A 21,080-nucleotide genomic window follows, 5' to 3' on the forward strand; every position below is an offset into this window, starting at 1 on the left:
CCGAAAGTTTCCCTCCTCACCTCCCGCTCCTCCTCCTGCTCCTTCCGGATCTGCTCCAGACGAACCTGCTCGGCCTCCTCTCTCTCCTGCACTTCTCTCTGCAAGCCACAACACGACACCGTCATCATTATCCCCTCAACCCGCCCCAGCAATACAAGCAAAAACCTGCAGGGAAGGGCTAGTCAGGCCAGGTAACAGGCAAACTGGGAACTTTAACACTTGATCTCATCGAATGTCTGCGGTATTGATTGTGTGGCCTTGTGGAAGGTGTACAGGATCATGGCTGTGTTTACAGGCCCCAGCTCCTGTGGGTAGAGCTGGCGGGAAGGGCTGAGGTCACAGGGAGCACCTCAGTAGCCTGTTTCCTCACAACATGAGGGGGAAAATGGTGTTTGAGAAATCCGGTGAAATGAACCTTTTTGCGGTCGGCTTCTAAAGACAAGCGGTAGGCCTCGTCTTGCTCCCTCTTCACCATTTCTCTGGCTTCACGTTCGTCCTGAGAGACATGAGAGAAGGGAGAATGAGCAGCCATGCTGAGGAGAGATAGAAATATTACCAGACAAAAAAAACAATGAACCTCAACTGGTCAAGAATTTATCAAGCCAGAAAGTCACCAAGCATTGGGCACAACATTTGAAAGATCATAATGAGGAAATATGATGCTTCTGTGAGTGCAAACCCCTTCAAGACTGTAACGCCTTTTTATTCCTGTCTAAGGGCCTGCCAGACCACAGACGGTGTACTACTCCTGCACCAGAAATGGGTGAAAGGGTTTCTACAGAAGTGAAAAAGGACAGTTTGTATTGTGCAGTCAGGTACTGGTATTTGTCTTCATGCTTGGTGGACTGAATCAGTCTCATCAATAAATTCTTGCACTGACGTGGCTAAAACAATGGTATGTGCAATGGTATGTAAAATACTTATTAGTATAAGAAGTATTACAATTATTACAAGTATTACAAGTTCCAGGGTGTGTTTGAATATTATGTCAAGAAGTCTTTGTTACGTGACAGTGACAATCTGTCAACTGTGAGAAATGAGACTGTTTAGCAGCTTGTGCTCAAATTCAATAGTCAGTCACAAAGCATTAGAAATATGCATGGAGAATGTTTCTTCACAGACCAGATCTGAAGCACACTTCCTTCCAACAATGTACTAAAACTCAGCATGCACAGTGGGGAAGGCCAGTTCCCACCCTCGCCCTCTTTCTATTCAATTTTCAGACTCATCTTTTTTTAATTATAGCACAGCAATTAAAAAAGTCTTCATGTTCATTAGATTGTGTTCCCCATGGCTAGGGACTCGACTAGCACTTTCATAAAACAAATTAAAATGTCTGAAAACTGCACTTAAGTACATGATGATGAACAGTCCATTTTAAACCCCCCCAAAAAATAGCGTGAACACATTCCCGTTACGAAAAAAAAAAAAAAAAAAAAAAAACCTCATGTGACCCAAAATACTTCAGCGGACTAAGACGGGCATCGGCGAAGCGATCAAATCTGTTCAAATCAGGTGTGAAAAGTAACTATTCCTCTGGAATAACTCCCCCCCCCGCCTCGCAGGCGTGTCAGAGGCTGAGGAATGCGATGGCGGCGGCCGTGTTGTGTCTAGGTCTGTCCTCTGAGAGCGCGGTGTGAGAGTCACAGGCGGCGTGAGAGTGAGGTCACGCCGGTCAGGGCTGATGCAGACGGGGTCGGGTCCGGGGAGAGGGACAGAGAGACGAGTCTGAATCACCGCGTCGCGACCGCCGTGCAGACGCCCGTGTCCACCGCGGTCTCCGCACATCCAACACGCCCGCATTCCTGACCTCTGAAGCGCATCGCGTTGGGAAGACAAACACTACCGATGCCGAGCTCCGGAAAGTTCTAGACCCTCTGTAACGAGAGCCAAGCCTCTCAGCTACACTTAATGTAACACCCTTCTCTGAGTGAGATTAGAATGGGAAAGAGCAAATTAAAACCCTTCAGGCATAAAAAGTCAGTTTTGTTCAATTAACACCTGAGACAGGATACAATCTGACATTTATGGGACGTGGCCTTGAATTCCTGTGGTTCACATTCAAGTGCATCAGTACGTTACTAGTCATTGCAATTTGTTCCTTTAAATGTATTTGTGCCTTTGTCACATCACATTTGTTTCATTTCCACTGTTATTATATGAATTGGCAACCATTAAAAACCTGGACTTGTGGAACCTGCTCGGTTTGGTTATTGAAGAGCAAAAGTACAGGCTGTTCGTGACACATGAGAAGTGCCCAGCATACCAGCTCACACACTATTGGGTCCAAAATGTCTAAAAGCAACTGTAATAATCACAAGTAATAAAACATATCACTCAAATTCCCTATAGACACTGCTTTTCCTCTAAAACACAACAGCAGTGGATCAGTAACTCAAATAAGACCCAAGGCAAGACTTGAGTATGGTACACTCCCCTCTGGCCTGACGTGAAATGACAATGATTGTCATTGTACAAATTCTTCTTGTTACCTTTCACTGTTAATGGTTTTTGTTATTTTCTGGAAGACTAGGCATCTGACCGCAGCCACTGATGCTGGAGAAAAATCCATACCAGAATGAGTCAAATGTCATCTTGCATCCAATCACTAAAACCTGCCTCCAAGGCTCCGAGCAATCTACGCTCCTTTCTGAAAAGTTCTCACGGGTGAATGTTGAAACATACTGACGGTCTTGGGATAACTGTACCATAAAGAAACTTGTCTTACAGTACAGATGACTGAACTCCTGATGATCTGTCATCGTAAGTGACATGAGTAATGAACCTGATCAAGCAGAAGGAGCCAGGGCATGGCACCACACAAATGGCAAAAAATATCCTATGAAGATCCTATGAAAACACGCTTATTCGCATGCTGAACTATCCGTAATGGATGATGATACCTCTGGATATTAAAAATGGGAAAACGGCTGATTGCTTACATATTAAAAAAAGGTGTGCCTTCACTACTGTCACATGAGCTCACAGATGAAATTTGAAAGCCTTAATAAATATATCAATGAAATACCACTGTATCCTAACAATTGTTCCTTTAATAGCCTTTCTGCGTGGACTAAAACTGAAAGAGTTCATTGGAAATGTTCAGAATAGTCTCCTTTTGATGTGGTGTATTTCCTCACAAGAACCGCACCCTATTCTCTTCCCTAAGCTTTGGGATTCCCGTATTTACACGAAAGATATACTGTCTCCATTTTATCTGGCTGCTCTCATAAATAGAGCAGAGGCTACGGGATTGTTCTGTGCTCACAGTTTCTGTTGGCTTAAAGCGGCTCGAGAGAAAGAGAGGAGTAGAAAGAACCGGAATCTGTATCCTGCTTGCTTTGTGGAGACCTTTGAGAGGGAGAGCGAGAGAGCAAAAAAAAGAAATGGGAACACGGTTGTCCTTTTCTCCCACCTCCACAGACAAAGCAACTCTTTCCATTTAACTCACAATGCCCTTTTTCACAATGTATTCTTTTTTCTATCCATCCAGTTTAGTAGTGGCAGCCACAGAGCTCTGGCTCTCGACATGGGGCCGTTTGTCCTCTGGACTACTGTAGCAAAACTGTGGATTACCAGTCATTCAGCCACACAACAGCAAGGTGCAGGGCATCCAAACTTCAAAACATTCGACACAAACGGCTATAAAATAATGGGAAATGTGTATGCTAAGTGGGTTTTCCATGAACGCCCTTTCAGGATTGGGGTCACACCCAGTTTTGGGGACTCGATGCACAATATTCTCCCACCTCAGCTGCTGTAGGGAAAATTCACAGAGCAGGAGACCCCCCCCCCAAAAAAAGTACAAATCAAAATGAGACTCTGCCCTAATGAACAAGCTGGTTCCTCCAACGCTTTCGAAAATGTAGGCTAAGAGTGTATCAATATATATGTATACACAACATATAATTCATATATCATATGTATGCTGTTTTTATTAAATTGAATGAACCTAGAACCTGTTTATAACCAAGCTTATGAAAACGCAAGAAACCACGATAGGAGAGCAAAGACTGCAAGATTAAAGAATTATGTTTAGTCACTTAGAATAAAGTAGTGAGTAGATGTGTAATATATATTCCATAATTTCTTTGATGATTAAGGTATATCTTCTATGATGTCACTGCTGTTCAGTTTACCTATACTTTCTATGACTTACTTTTATTTTCATTTGATGTCTATCATATAATTTCTATGATTTTGATTTGACTGATGCTCAGTACATCTGTGTACTCCTTTATGACTTTTTACTGATGAATATTGTTATTAGAAATGCATAGGTGGCCCACATGTAATAATCCAAAGCTAAGTGAAATGATGAATATGAGGTGGAAATCACCAAAACTGATCTATAGGTCGTAGAAAGTTCTGGAAAACACTATACTGCCCTGGCATTCCCCACGGCTCCCCCCTCTGCCCTCACCTCATCCTTGATGTCTTCTTGCTGCTGGGCTGTGAATATCTCCATTGCACCCATAAGCCTCATCATCAGCTCATCCACTGTCGTGTTTCCTTAAGACAGACACACACAACACACACTATCATGATAAGAAAGAACAAAAGAAAGAGAGAAAGAAAGAAAGTCCAACACCAGTTTTAACAGCCCTGCCCTGGAGAACAGAATGGGCGACGCTTGGGTACATTTCCATCATCAAGATGAACCAAGGCCATCAGCAAGCCCTTCCTTACCTTGGATGACATTTAAAACTTCGTTGGACGCCCTCTTGCCCATGACGATGAGGAGGAGGGGGAACTGATCGGTCTTGTACGTCCGGATGGTCTGCGCCACCACGCTGCCAAAATGCCTTGTGCACATGGTGAGTAATCTACGGAGACACAGGAAAGAGGGGGGGGGGGGGGTATTCAGGTAGCCATCGCTGCCCAAAAAACTGCCCCGTTCACCGCATGCAGGACTTTAAATCCAATCCTGCGCCTCATTCCTGCCCATGTCCTTCTAAATAAGGGCAGGAACAGAATTAGTATTCTTCACCAGACATGATGAATTGATAGGGCAGAGAGGATTTCTTATTCCATTACAAAGACAGAACTTTAAATTAACATTTCACTGAAGGAAAAGGGTAGCAGGCAGACCCTCAGAGCTCACTGTAAATGTCATAATATTAATGAATTGCCATAGACTGAATGCAAATATAGATTAGTTTCTCATTTTAATAAGATCTGTTTTAATAACTGGCTGATAAAAAAAAAATAAAAAAAAGTAGTGATGGAATGGGTCGAGTATTACGGGTCAGAGAAGAAAGCAGTCTTGAGATGGGATGTGGGCACGGCAGAGTGGGGTTACTCATTAGTAATGAATTGGGAGGTAAAGTCAGTTTATGCGTATCCCCCTGCAGTACAATGGGCAGACACCGGCCGCATGCCACCGCACCGCACCAATCTGCAAATGCTTGTCCTTTCCACGCAGTCTGGTCACCGAAATGCATTATTAAACCGCCCAGTCGCGTCGGCGACGCTGGAACCCAACCGCACAGCGCTTTCCCTGCGGAAAGCCTGCCGTTAAACCAAAAGGTGGCCCGTGATTGAGCGAAGACCACGTTTATGCACCTCAATCAGCCAGGTAAACGGATGGGATTTTTAACGGTGGTCGTTTGTTTTTCCCCCGCAGTTTTTGGATGGCCCAAAAGCCACCTCTGAAACGAACGATGTTAGCCAGCCCGCCTTTGTCCACTACGCAGCAGTCAATGTGAGGGTAACACTTCATGTGCAGCCAGTCAACCGGTGTGACCGACGTAACACAATGACAGCGAGAGCCCTGCTAAATCAAACCCTCCATACCTGGCCATTGGTACAATTAGTTCACCATTCACACCGCAAACCAGGTACAGTCAGCTCTTTATACAAGGTGAATGACTAAAAATAAATGTGCATCAGACTCTGGAGGCAACCCAAGTGTAAGCAGAGGATAAAGACAGGGTGTCCAATTAAGCACCTGAGATTTGAGCCCGCGCCTCGGGAGGACAGTGGAGCCCTGTTCTAATCCCGGCCCTTGTTGCAGAGGGTTGAAACAGGCCTGTCCAGGGCTGGCTGTAAACAATAACGCAGGGAGCTAATTCTACCCATTCACACAGGACATGAGAACAATCGGCAAGGGCTGCAGTGTAACCCAACCCTATTCTATAAGGCCAGCCTCTTCTCAACACCCTCTTCTCAGGGAAAAACCAGAGCTGTGGCCACATGGTGCCCGGTTTCTAGCCGTCCAAATCTGAGGTGAAATATAAACAAAATTGCAACTGCCGTCTTCATCAGAAGCGCAGTTTGTGTTAAGCCGGTTATCTACAACAGATAATTTATTGCGTACACGAGCCTTATTAGCATTTATGTATACATCGAAATATGCATTTAATTTTGTCTGAAAAGCACAGCAACCCATCACCCTGATTCACTCTCCAGTAGGCTGGCAGGCTCTGTGGGCACTTACGATCTCTATCAGATCATAAGTCACCAACAGGAGATGATTATATGGTCAATGAAAATCTTAACACGCACTACAACCTTCAATTTCAAATCAGCAGCTGCTTACTTCTAAGCCATTAAGTTTCACCGCAAAGGAAAGGACAGTCTAAGTAAGTTGATGCTCAGCCATCATAGCCCTAATTTTAATTATCCCCTGGCAAAAAAACATTCTCGCAAACCCAGAACCGAAGCTTACATTTATGGTCATAAACCACATTCCCACCGGGAACCACTGGCTTGGATTCCACAGGAGTTCATTCCGTTACAACTTAAAAGTTGCAACAGTTAAACTGAGTTTAGGTTCAGGAAGGTTCCTCACAAACAGTGTGTGCACTAGTGGCTCTGTAATGAGAGCAGAGCAACCAGATTCAGCCGACGGTCATTCTCCTGTGCTTAAATGTTCATGTTTTCCAAGATGGTGGCAGAGATCGGGATGGTCTAAATAGACTGCTTCGGCACTACGCCAACCTCACTTCCAGTCATCCGATACACATTACTCACCATGCGGGGAAGTGCCTCCACGCAATGTCAAAAAGATTATACTTTTCCACAAATATTGTGCACTGAATCTCTGTGCAGACATGTTGTGGATCAAATAAAGGCCTCCGGCATTTAATAAAAAGGTTACTAATGACTGCTGTAAATGTACCAGTAATAAAAATGCAACTCCCTCTAGCATGAATATTTCACTGTACAGGGTGGTGCCGCACTTTACTCTGTGCATTCAGTTAGAAAGTTCCCAATTCCTTTCCACCAGAACAATATAATCACAAGTAAATACAGTATACACGGTGAGCAAAATTCTTGTGAAAGGCATAAAATGTGCAGTATTAACAATTTAAATGGGTAATACTGATTTATCTGCAACCCTAAAATGAAACTAATTTCAGATTATATGCATTAGATAAGATTTTCTAATTATTTCCGTGCTTCCCACGGATAGTGTTCCGTGTCTGTGACATGTTCAGAAAATGTGAGTGACAATCACAGTTGAAATGTGCACACACTATTTCAGATGCGGTATAAAGTGTAATCAGCCAAGCCATTTAAAACACTGCGCGCCCAACAATGCAGTCCAGCAGATTCCTAGAAGAAAAGCCTGAGGAGCCAGGACACTGCACAACCACTGTGACTAATACCAATCACCAGTCAGTCAGTCTCAACCTAAGAGCGTGAGAATGTGACAGCGTGTGTGCGTGTGTGTGTGCGTGTGTGTGTGTGTGTGTGTGTGTGTGTGTGTGTGTGTGTGTGTGTGTGCGTGTGGTGTGTGTGTGTGCGCGCGCACGCATGTGTGTGTAGCGGCGAAAACTCTGAAAAGCTCCAGATGTTGGCCGCCTTTAATCTGCAATAAAATGGCTCAGCTGGGGCAAAAAGCAAAAAGCAAAAGGGAGAAAGGGAGAGGAATGAGGGAGAGAATATCCTAAAAGGAAATAAAAAAAGGAGCGGGGTCAGTGTCTGAAACTCTCCCCCCGTCCTTCTTAAACGCCTCCTTCCAGGGGGTGGGCTTAGTGGTGTAGCGTAGTGGAAGGAAAGGCTTTAGCCTGCCCTGGAGCCAGGTCTGCTGCTGGGCCCAATCAAACCTCCATCTGGCTACCGGCCGGGCCCTCTCTGCTCCGCGGGAGGAGGCCTCTGTCTGCCCCACAGCGCCGCACTCACACCTGGGCCAGGCTCCATTATGACCCTGCCGCAGAGTGGGGGGGGGGGGGGGGGGCTGCAAACTACTTTGGGGTCAAGAGTTGAAGGCTTGTGAGGGTAGTTAGGCACTGCCAGGTCAGGGAGAATACCTGCCAGGAAACTGGGACACAGAGAGGAATCTGGAGGGCAGGGGGGGTAGGCTCTGATCAATTAGCATCTTCCCACCAGTTCTCCCCAAATCCCCACAATCTCCCAGGCTCTGAATGCACCCCCCTTCCACTTTCCCCACCCCACAAAAAACCTACTGCTTTTGACTTCTGGGAAGAGCAAACGCACAGAAACCAGGACCTGCTGTTGGAGGTGTGCAACTGCAACGGGTGACATATGGACAGCTACAAAGTCAGAGTCACGCTTGGGCCCAAATAAAATAAAGATATTCTCCAAGGCAAACTCCACTTGGGGGCTTCATATATAATTGGCCTTCTATTCACGCAGATTAGAAAGGATTGTTCAATAGGGGCCTCATTCCGCAAACACAACTGCTTTTGTCATGGGGATGTGTTCACCCCCCCGATGTGGCCAGAGATGCTCGGGTTAGAGAGACTGGGGGTGACCGGGTGCTGAAATTTCCTCTATTAAGATATCATCTACTCTCAGTTGACAACCCTGATCTTCTTGCATGGTTCTATAGCTTTCAGAATTGGGAAAAACAGAAATTTAATCAGACCTGGAGGTTTTTCAGAGTACAAAGCACGAGGAAGTTTTTCAGCTCGGCAAAAAGAAAAGTTTCCACAAAATAGTGATGCACTTTATCTTTACTACTTCTGTAGTTCTGCTGAATATCTAATAGAAGAGACACAGGAAAGGGAATGCAAACTGCATTCCAATACTGAAAATAAGTTGATTGAAAAAGCAGTGATATAACAGGTCTGTTCAATTACTAGCATTTTTACCACCAATACATTTTTACACCAATACATTTTTTGAGCTTTCAGACTGAGGGAACATTCACTCAACTTGAATCCGAAATTCAAACAAAAGCAACTGACACATATTTTCTCCTAGCACAAAATGTAAAAATTGTTCGCATTTTACAGCCAATAAAGTATCTTTGTTTATAGCCGATTAACCGGTTTCACAGTAAAGCAGTCTAGTTGGTGACTTATTCAATTTCTACGACAAAATAGAGATAGAGTCCATTAAAAGGAGCAATAAACAACTACCTCAAGGACTATTTAAAGCAACCTAATACAAGCCACCTTATTGTGTTACGTTCGAGACACCTGAATTATAAGAGGTACTGTAAGCAGCTTACTAAGCAGGTATCCATTTTTAAGAACATATCATTTTTCAGATTTTGTTCTGTGCACAATCTTGGGCTGAGACAGTCCTACAGGGTAATTTTTGGACTGTGCTAAATTGGGGCTTGATGGAGAGGGGACATGTGGTGAGAGCTGGCTCTCTCCTGGATCACAGCCAATCTCAAATATAGTTACTGCTCAATTATTATGCTCCGTCTTAGGCCAGGATGCTTTGCATATTTTATTCTGAGTCAATTTAAACTCAAGTGAGTGAATGAAAGTATAGACCGAATAGCCTGTTTAAATGGAAAATAGCTCTTCGTACTAACTACTGATCCAGCAAAATGGCTATGCTTCTCAAGAATACATGCCAAATATTCATCTAAAGTTTACATGACATTTACACAACCCAACACATGATCTTACTAACACACATAAGGTACTACAAATTGAACTTCAGCACAGCTAACCATTCTTTCTGCAAAAGTCATACTATGTGAGAGATGGGCAGACTCATAGTGCTGGAAACATGCTGGGCAGGCATACCTGGCTTTGTTAGCTTCTTTAGAGACGTCCCAGGCCCAAGTGATGAAGTTCTGGCTGAGATAGGAAACTATGGATTCTGCGCACATCATTTGGGAACAGAAGACGTTGGTGAGCACGCTCTCGTCATTGTGGAGGTAGATGGCCAGCAGCTTTCTCTGTGGATTCAAAGACATCAAAACATAACTCAACAGGGGGGATGGCATGGAGAGGAAGGAGGGATGAGAGAAGATGCCAAACTTGAGGGCTGGACTCACCCTGATGCCACAGCTAAGATTTAGGGAGGGTAGACTGCCGTTTATTTTACATCTATGGGCAGAAAGCAGCCTTTGCCGTTAGCGCTCGGTTAGCTAATCAATAAAGGGAGAGGCTTGGAGGGCTGTTGTGCCTGCTTTCTGACAACGGCTGAGCATCTGCCGACGCGGTCACCCTCACAAGGCCAGCCCGGCAGAAAGCAAACAACGCGCGCAATAAATGAACAGGGAGCAAATAAAACTTTCTTTGAGGCTGCCAATGAAAAAACAAAAGGAACAATTCAGTTTATTTATTTTGCATCAAATGCCAATGCCCCTCTGCCTGCTCAGGTTAGCAGCAGGGGCTGACAATATTGACGGAGCTCTAAATCTGGGGATATTTGCGCCGTCGTATGAGCCAGAGATTCTCAAGACTGACAACTAATTAAAAAACAAACACGCACGTAGAAAAGGTTATTTGGATGATGTCGTAAATAAAACCCAGTAAATTACAGAGCGGTCTCTTCACCCCGCGCTCACCCGCTCCTGCCTTTAATAATGTGAGGAGGGGGTACGCGGCGGCTTCTCGGCAGTTTAAGACTGAAAACAAAAAACAAAGTACGGAGAAAAGTAAGTGAAAGTGAAAAAAAAGTTGTGCTATATTGTGGCCTGTGCAGAAAAGGAGTGGGAGAGCACTGCTGTGTTTGCTCAGCGATTAGAGATTTAGAATAAGCTCCACGGCTCCTAGCAGGAGAGAGCTTGGGGCTCATTCAGTGGCCCAATTGAACACCCTGAAAAGATTAAACACTCATGCTGAGAAGACAAGCAAATGCAGCTTGGAGAGGGGAGAACTTTTCTTTACCAAGGGGAAAAAAATCTCACACACACACACACACACACACACACACACACACACAATTCTTCAGTGGTAAAGTGAGATTAGTCTACATGACGAGGCCACTCTTACTCTAGGCTCTTGAAAATGTGGAGTTCTGCTGAGCAGACCCCAAAAGGCACAAACAGCCTTCTTTCCACCGCCATAGTCACGAAAGTATCAAAATATCACAAGGGTGTTCCTTCGATCCTTTCCCAAAGTTTCCACAGTGGTGAAAGTTGAAAGACAAGGGGCATGGAATCCAAAAGATACCAGGTCTATCCTGAATTAGAAACCAGCCAGTGACCTCCGTTAAAGGTGAGGACATTGCATCAACATGAAGGTAAGTGGGAATGTTGCAAGACTGCACGAGCAAGTACCCAAAATTCCTACATGACCGTCACACCAACAGCATATTTTAGCTGTGTTTATGACTGAGTAAATACAGGCACATTCCTTAGAGGCAATGCAGTCTTCTGCAGCATGCAGGCCCCCCTATGACCAACTGTGCTGTCACTTAGTGATTTTGCCATATCAGGACCAAAATCCTTTCAGAAGCCTTGCAGATTGCATTCAAATTTTGGGTGAAGAGTGCAAATTTGGTGTGGCAGCTAAACGCTACAATCATAAATATATTTTGTTGATTTGAAGAACGTGCCAGCCGGCTATGCTCACTTGGCCCTGTTGCCCTCTCTCCACCTTGTGAACCAGAAACAGTGTTCTGGGAACAGAGGAAAAGGAAAGAAGAAATAAGAGAAAGAAAACTAAACAAAGGAGAAAAAAAGCAAAAAAAACTTTCACCAACATCCGGCCGGTTTTGTGTCACGGGCCGAGAACGTGTGATTATGTGCAACATGAGCACCGGCTAAAGCCCACAGGTGTTCAACTCGCAGCTGAATAGAAATAAACCTTCAGCATCGGACCGACAAATCCAAACACATCAGGTTAAAACACAGAGGTGTTTTAATCTCCCCTCTCCCCTCGTTATCCCTCTCACTCGGGTCTGTATTTACGCTACGCTCAGCCCCAGACAGCCCGCTCTGCAATGCGAGTGCGATCCACCAGCAGAATGAAAATACACCTGCTAGACAATAAAGAGCTACGATAAACACATTTCCATACCTCACCTCTGACAGGCGCACGTTTTAATTAGAGGAACACAAGGTTTATGTATTTGTGTTGTTGGAGGACCTTTTTAATTATGGAGCGCGTTTAGGGAACAGAGGGACCCTGTGAATGGGATCGCCCCAAGCAGCCTCTACAAAAGCAAACAGTTTAAAATGAAGAGCTCAGATTACTGCCACCCCGGAGTCCAGTCACTGAGAATACCAATTCCCAGCAATGGTGTTAAAATACATAAGACTCTACGTTCCGCATCCGACTCCTGTCATTTTGCTTGTGCGGGAAAACTCCTGACATGAGTTCCGCACAGGGAGAAAGAGCCAACAAAAGTTGGGCCACATCAGATGAATTAAAAAGGCAATTTTGACAAAATGCAGATTACCAAGAAAATGTACACATTCTTGAAATGGTAGATGGAGTATGAGGAGCGACTAACTCAATATTTAATTTGCTGATGCAAAACGGAGAACTTGTTTCAATTTTCTATTCAAATACATGAGTATTTTAGTATGCACCCCTGCAATGTTACCGCATCAAACAAGGAGAGACGTGTCGTGAATTCTATAGGGCGCCCAACTCGATCCGTGCATGATTCCATCCAAGTGGGTGTGCTCTGATTTTTTCTCCCACTCCCCCCCTCCCTAAATATATATATAGAATTTTTTATTTCACTTTTATTTATCTCTTCTATAAGAGAACTGGAAATAGAAGAACAAAGAGAAAACAAATGAAAGGAGGGCAGAATCAACCACACTTCAACACAAAACTATAGGAAGGTAAGTTCTTATGTAAAGGACACCTCAACCATCACCACAGCATTATGCTTTGAGCAGCAAAATTGTTAAGTGTTAAATGTTACTTAACGAGCTCACGGCATGGCAAGTCATAATCTCGCTCTTGCAGGAAGAAACAAAAGGAAACATAAGGAAGAAAAGTAATTTAGAGGAACGATAGGCCGGATTCTCATCAGCCCCTCTCCCAAATGAACACGATAACCGGAGAAGGAGCTGGAGAACAAATTATACACACATCAAGAATGAATGACAGCAATGCCTCAGCTGACTGCATATCATCATTCCTACTGCAAATAACGCTGCAACTTGCTTTCCTTTTCCTACAAAATTCATTCAAATTGCATTCAAAAGCATTAAAAAAATATAGTAACAGCACTGTGTGTACTAGAAATAAATAATTATGCTTTTATTACATTTTAATTATTTCAGGTACAGGTTTATCAGGAGTGTGGTCTTGTGTTTATGCGTCCAAACAAATGCAGAATGCAACCAATTGTCAGGATAAGAAAAATAATATGGCATCAACATACGTATCTTTCACCTGTGACCCTGGGATTGCTGTGCAAGCTTCATCAGTACATGTGTGAATCTGCAGGGCCCTGTGGAGATCTCCTTCGACAGCTACACTGGACTAGTTCACTTTGGTGTCTTTTCATTGCACTTTAACTACCAGCTCTAACTGCGATGAGGTCAGTGTCAATGAAAACTGCCCTCGTCACATGTTTTAAAACACATATACGTTTTTCAGACAATTCATATTTAAAAGAAATGTCACATACTGAAACTATATAACATAACCATTGACTCATTCCGAACTTGTCACATGCTAGGGCTTCTTTTAAGTAGCAGTTGGCCAGCAGCCCAGGTCTATCAACACAACAACTATAGTTTCAGATTCACCCTCAGCTGTGGTCTTGAATGATTTCGCAATTTCAGCTTTGGTTTTTCCCCATAAAAACCAGCAGGTTAATATTTTTCACAGAAACTTCCTGAGCCTTGGAGCTGGCACCTACACCACAGTAGGCAAGAAGATGGATGTTCCCAGTCATCTTGTAGACCATACTCAGACGGTTCTTGGGGAACATACTTAAGACGGTTCTTGGAGAACATACTTAAGACGGTTCTTGGGGAACATACTTAGACGGTTCTTGGGGAACATACTCAGACGGTTCTTGGGGAACATACTCAAGATGGGTCTTGTGGAACATACTCAAGATGATTAGATCATGGTTATATTTTCATGCTGAATGGTGTTAAAAAAGCAATGAGAGTATTGGCAGAAGCATACAGTAGCCTACGCTACTCCTCTCACACAATTGAGTTCTAACGTGTACAAGACCAATACTGTATTAAGCCAGGGTCTGCATTCCCGGAGCCACAGGGTTGCATGTGAGCATTGCACGAGCCTTATTGTGTGCTTCCATCCTCAACATGAATAGCCACAACACAGCACATTAACAACGCACTCCCGGCCATTCTTTTGATGAAACTGAAGATCAATGAAAAGGCCAGCTAGTATTATAATATGGGGTTAATCATAAGCCAAGGACCAATTGGCATCAGAGAATAATTTTGAATTGCAAATGTATGCAAATAGTAGATGTACAGGCAGAATTTATAGATGCAAATTCAAAAATATCTATCCCATTTGATTCATTTTGGCCAAAGCTATGGATGGCTGGTCAGAATATGGTCTGACACAATGAGGTCTGTACAAAGGCTTTGTGAAAAATGTCCTTGTTTTGTAAAACTTCAAACCATGGTAAAAACAAAATATCATACCTTTATTTAAAGTCCTCCATTATCAAATAAAAAGAAAATCAAGGGGGAGGGGATTTTAAGAGCTACCATTTTAATGGAATGCGTCATTTTGAATGACACGTTTACTCCGCAAATGTCAAATGAGACGCGGAAACCAAACTGTGGCAGTTCGACTGAATTCATATGTCAACTGCCACACACATTCAGCTGTCAACACACAGAGCCAAAGAGTTAGAGACATTAGCAAAAGATTAAGCGCTTCAGAGAGAGGGATGAAGGACCGAGAGTTCTCTCTCCACCTGAAGTATCGATTTCTCTTCAGCCGCCATCAATCGCCTCTTAGCTCTATAGGGGGCCTGAGCGTACACACCGAACGCGGAGAGGAGGGGGGGAAAAAAAGCCTCCCCCAGCGGAGCTATGAATTTTGATGTGTCCCCTTGTGGGAGCGAGAGTGCGGGGTTACTCCGATTAACCGGCACGTTAGGGGGATTGAGAGGGCACTGGCAGGGATGGGTGGCCAGCACGGAGGGCTTTACCACTGATCCCTCCGAGGGGCTCAAAGACCCCCAGCGTTTTCATTAAGGGCGGATTGAGTGCATCTCCGCCTCCAGAAACACTTCATCAAATGTAGTGTTTTACTTAGTGATTAGCCCCGGAGCCTCTGAGAGCAGGGGAAGAGCCCTCCACCAAATCCCCCCCGTAAACCCGCGCCACTTCCAATAACCACTTAATGAGCAGCCGCTCCACTCAACAAGAGCGGGAGACTCACACCACTTTCTTCAAGAGGGCCTGGAGACGGCGGCCATTTAACGTCGCTCAACCGCCGCTCGAGGTGGGAACGGAGGATTCCAGGCTCTTCCCCGGTCTCATCTCGTCACAAAAAGGCAGGGGAGGGAAGGGGGGTCCGGGGGGCTCCTCAGCTGCCTATCCCTCCATATTGTTTTATTTTCATTGAAGGTTTCAATCTACAGTGGTAGAGCACGACGAGAGCAGGCATCCAGGGGGAGGGAGGCCATATTGAGCTGGCTTAGGGGAGGAGATATCAGCTGGGAGACAGGCAAGGGGCCAGCGGAGTCTTTGCCTCGCAGTCTAAACCCTCCAAACATCTTGCCGCATCTTCCCATTCTAATAAGACCGTAATCCACACAAGCTGTCAGTTGATACAAGCTTCCATATAAGGACAAAGAGGGAGACAATAATGAAAACAAGCTAAAAATAAGGCATCAGATGTTGCGAGGGGGATATTGAAATGCGCTTGGGCTTCTGTGACAACACAGGAGCAACTGCAATGGTAATTTCAACTCATGAGCTGAATAAGAATATACACACACAAGCTCAAACACACATGTGTACGCATTTGTTTAGAATGACATCTACCACGCATTTGCATAGTAGATGTGCATTATCAAACTATATGTATATGCAAATATTTGCAATGACATCAATATGCATTTATTCTATACGTTACAGCACGGTAATTCATTAGGCAGAATTTCCTCTGAAATAATGGTGGCATCTTGAAATGGTCTGGAAAGAAACATCGAAGGCTTGTGCACATAAATACATGATTTATAAACACAACCAGCATGAAAGGCAGAAATATGCGGAGGATGAGAGGAATTACAATGGTTATGTCAGGAATTGAGTGTTTGGAGCTGTCTGTGCGGTGATGTAAATCAGAACACCAACACTGGCAGGGATATCGGAGGAGGTCTGCCAGGAATTATAGCTCCCTTACAGGACTGGGCCTGAGCGCGCGCGCACACACACAAACACACACAAAAACACACACATACACAAACACACACAAACACACACAAACACATATACACACACACAAACACACAGACGTGCAGTGCATAAACATGGCATATGTGGTGCATGTGCGCACACACACACAAACACACATGTAGTGCATAAGAACGTACAGATGGACACATACACACACACACGTGTGTACAAGCTAATGTGGACACCTGCACCTATGCATCACCGCACATAAATTCTTCTCAGGGCTCTTCTCATGCGAACCAGGCATGGAAAGTCTAGGGGTCAGAAAGTAAACATCCTAACTCGTGTTTCTTCCACACACCAACTCCCAGCTGATTTCATCAATTAGTTCCACATCCGGGCTGAAAAAATGCAAATCCAGTTGATTGGAACAAAATACTGGGGAGGACTTTTAACTTCTGAACCAGGATTTCCCCATCTCTGCCACTATAACTCATAAGGCTGGGTGAACGTGCAGCGCAGGGTCACGCCCTCTGGGTTCAACAGCAGCCCCTCTCCACTGGGAGCCGGGGATCTGCTGTGCCAGCTGCACTGGCCTCCCAGTCCTCACAGGCGGTAAGCACGTCTAAGCTGGCAGAGAGAGGAGTGAAGAGAGGTGCAGACAAGCCAGCGTGCGTCATCCTGAACAATGCTGGACGCAACGGTACCGGGATCATTTTCATAGGGGCATTCAGAAATTAGGAATAGAAGTAAGCAATGCTCATTAAGTATGCACAGCACATTCACACACACTGTAAAAGTGTACTTACATCTCTGGCTTTGCCGAAGAAGGCCTCTTGAGATGCCGCCTCCAGAGAGCCGATGAAGAAGACCGGATGGCAGTCTCCATATCTTCCACACGAACACACGAGGGGCAGAAAGAGAGACCGGTAAGCGCTCAGCAGGAAATTATTTATCAAACAGAATCACAAGGGGTCGGGTTTCAGATGAGAACTCACCTTGTTGAAAATTCAGCAGTAAAGTGCAGTAAGGCATCTCCTTCGTTCTCTGTGTTTTCAGGCACTGAGGGCAGACAAAGTTATTTGTAAAAAGTACATTATTTATTTAAGGCCAAATTAAAATCAGGAACCGTACCAAAGGTAAAGGGAGTCATCTCAAAGACTTACTCATGGGAGACTTTCGACACCCCGATGTCCCCATGCCATACATTTCCGCCTCGTCCACCCCAAATTCTGAAGCATCTTCAAAATCGTCCCCCTCACTGTCGCTTACCATGTGAACATCTGTGCACTGCAGACACACACACAACACAACACACAACACTTACACTTTCTCCATGAGACATCTTTGGTGCTTAGCAGCAGCAGCAACAACAACAACAACAACAAAGTGGCTTACGGTGTGCATTTAAAATATTTCTGTAACATTACACGTGGATCCACCGGTTAGAAAACCAATGAATAGCAGGGTCACTACCCCAAGCCATTTATTATTTATTTACCATTTATAACTGTCAATCAACGAGGGTACACCAAGCTACAGAACTGGTTATTACTTAAGTGTTCTTTAATGGAATTTTCATCAGCAGCCCAATTATAAATGACACAAACATGACAGTGTTTCAGAAATGTGTCGGAATAAAGTGCCGTAGGGAAGGATCAAAGAATCTGCCACCTCTCTGGCAAGTCAGAGGCTTCTGAAAATAAAGAATTAAATTACAGTTGGGTCCATGGTGATGACACCCCAAGCATACCTGCCGATGCAGATACTTGAGACAGGCTCAGTGTTCAGTGAGGTGGCAGAAACGGGAGAATGTGAATCATTCACCGCATTGAGAACTGTGACCTGATTTCATACTGACAGCGGTTTGGCAGTTTTCTTGCTCAGTTTGTAGGGTCTTTTACCTCCTGCAGTCCAGGAACGGGACTCGTCTGCCTTCACTTGCATCATTTCAACCAGGCAGGGCGGTTGCCGACAGTTTTTCTACAGTCTCACCACATTCTGAATTCTATCCTGATCTGATCTAATGGATCCATGGAAGCACCTGTCTGATGGAAGCTCTTGCATTCCAGCATCATCTGTAAATTGATACTTAAGACAGGGGTTCCTCCACCACACACACTCCCTCAGCCATGCATACTGTTTTTAGAGCGTTATTTCACTTTGGAACACTAGCATGGGTGCCCTCTGAAACATGCACAGCCCACAGCCCATTCCATTCACCTCTCAGTCCACCAGCTGAGATCTACAGGTTGAACCAGAGGATTAGACCATTTATGAAGCTTCAGGCCCCAAAATAAAAAAGATAACATCTCCACTGCACACAGTTTTTAAGAATATTCCATCAAATGATGACTGTGTCACAGTCAGCACTGGTATGAGACTATGGTCTATGCACACTTTCCATGACTATCAACAGCAATTCAGAATACCGCACAACAAGAAAGATATATACAACATAAAGATAAACTCAATACACTACAGCTCTGAAAAAAGTACATAGAAGGGCAAATCAATTGGTTCCTAGTAGGAAATGTAAGTTACAAGACTTCAAAGCTTAGCATCAGGCAATAAAGGGGAGTTTGGACTGAAGTTTTGAAATGCATAAAGGGGATTAACAGGGTGATGAAGAATAGATTTGTGTCACTCGATGGGGGGTGTGGGAGAATCAGCGCGCACTCTACCTCCTCAAACTGCTCCCGGGTGTTGGCTGGGGAGAACCTCCGGCACACACTGAGGTGATGGCAGGGGTAGCTGATCCCTGAAGCAGCCAGTGTGACCTGGGGGAAAACAAACACGTCAGTTACAAGATTTCCCAGAAGGCAGACAGTTATACTGTCAGTGTGAGCTGCATCCTGCACACTGCGCAGTGACCTTGATCTGACATTACTGACATCATCACTGCCGTGTGCAAACTATTCCCAAGAGTGATGATTTACCTTGGCAACTATTAGAAAAACTTTGAAAAACAGGTGAAACCATCAAAAAACGTAGACTTTACCGTTAACCTAACCAACTTACTTGTTAGGCTCATAACCTTTCATTCTCATGAGCTTGACCATGTTCACACTCACAAGAGAATTCCACCAAACTCAAGGACAAAATTCTAGATCTTATCAATCTGGTGTAGGTGGAACAGCAACTGGAGCCACTGATTAAAGCCAACTCAATTACTGACCTACAGTGTAACACAGGCTACAACCAATCAGGTTACAGGAAAGCCATGCCAAACTGAAACTTCCAGATGCTCTACACATAGGCTTACATGATCTGTGGCAGATAGCATTGTAATGCAAGAATTGCAAAAGTAGAGAGGTTCTCTTTGAAATTTACACAGCCCTGACATTGATCATCAAAAAGAAGCCCTTCTGACAGAACTGAGAGAACTTTCCCACCTTGCTCAGGGACTCTCTGGAGTGACACACCTGCATGGTTTGTGTTCAGCGAGCTAATTAACTCAAACAGGACCTGGAAATGTCACCCTGCATGAGTACTGGAGGGACTCATTAAAACGGTCTGTCCCTGTTTCAGTCCCTTGAGCCAGTGGCTGCAGCTCAGGGCACTGTTCTATCGGCTCCTGCCCCTGTCACCCCGTCTCCCTCCCCAACCGTGCGCCAGGGGCCCCGCCTGGCACAGCAGCAAGGCTCCATAAATACCCAGGGTTCCTGATCACGAGGGCTCTCGCTCCCGGTTGCTTTTCTGCAACAGTTCCATTGGCACGGCAGCGTTGTTGCCTGCCCCCAGGTGCCAGCCTCAGGCGAGCCTCAGTCATAACCCCAGTGCTGAGAGCCCTGGAGCTAGGATGCCCAAAGCACAACGCCAGGATTCTGCCTGCTTCGGTCTATGGCAATCGCCATCACTTAATGACATCCAAATACATTTCCTCAAAATGTTAAAATGGGAACGTGACCATTTTGACCGGGGTAAAACATTTTTTGCCGAACATCTGCTACTGTGGCATTCAGGAACGGTATCAAACAACCGCCGGCGTGATTGACGCGGACGCAGATAAAGGAAAAGTCCCTGACAGCCATCAGCATGGGGTTGTAATCTTTGCCATTGTGCGGTACCAGAGCCAACAAAGACCGTTTGGTAATTGTTGAATGAGAGGCCGCTTACATGAAACGCCAATTGAGTTTCAAAGGCAGGCTGACTGCAGGAGTTCTCTGCTCCTTGAAGCCCGCTGCCCGTCTATAGTGTAAATACCAGTCCATTAAAAGCCACCGCATTCCCACCATTTACCATACACAAACAAACGGCACAGCTGTAGGAGTAGCATGCAGTGCAGGTATTTCTTCATCGTTAAAAAGATTCTCCAAGATAACAAGACCCAAACCCTTTCATCGTCTACCATCAGCATCAAAACAACTGCAGCCGCGTCTGGCAGCTGCATTTCAGGTTAAAGACGACAAGCTACATCTGAAGTGGGGTTTCACCCCAACCGTTTATATGCAAATTATGAATTTGTGCGTAAGTAAATGTGAGTGGAAACTGTTTTTACGCTTGGCTGAGGAGGAAAGGTTGATGAAATAAAGGGTGAAGGAAACAGATTTTTCAAATAATGATGCAACAGGGACCCAAGTCATACGCCTCCACTCCAGAAAGCCCAAAA

At 44.7% G+C, this 21,080-nt stretch overlaps 1 protein-coding gene across 1 annotated transcript in view; it reads right to left on the reverse strand.

Annotated features, from left to right (window-relative positions):
• Window positions 1-21,080, reverse strand: part of faf1 (Fas (TNFRSF6) associated factor 1) — an 81,989-nt gene that overhangs the window by 15,244 nt on the left and 45,665 nt on the right. Inside the window, exons 9-17 of the mRNA XM_061239853.1 lie at window positions 19,153-19,248; window positions 17,635-17,758; window positions 17,467-17,530; window positions 17,278-17,359; window positions 9,957-10,111; window positions 4,690-4,826; window positions 4,424-4,512; window positions 416-496; window positions 21-98 (exon numbers count right to left, since the gene is read on the reverse strand). Coding sequence (XP_061095837.1) covers window positions 21-98; window positions 416-496; window positions 4,424-4,512; window positions 4,690-4,826; window positions 9,957-10,111; window positions 17,278-17,359; window positions 17,467-17,530; window positions 17,635-17,758; window positions 19,153-19,248 — 906 coding nt within the window. The remainder of the gene's footprint in view (window positions 1-20; window positions 99-415; window positions 497-4,423; window positions 4,513-4,689; window positions 4,827-9,956; window positions 10,112-17,277; window positions 17,360-17,466; window positions 17,531-17,634; window positions 17,759-19,152; window positions 19,249-21,080) is intronic.

This window comes from Conger conger, chromosome 4 (genome assembly GCF_963514075.1).
Source record: "Conger conger chromosome 4, fConCon1.1, whole genome shotgun sequence".
Lineage (NCBI taxonomy): Eukaryota > Metazoa > Chordata > Actinopteri > Anguilliformes > Congridae > Conger > Conger conger.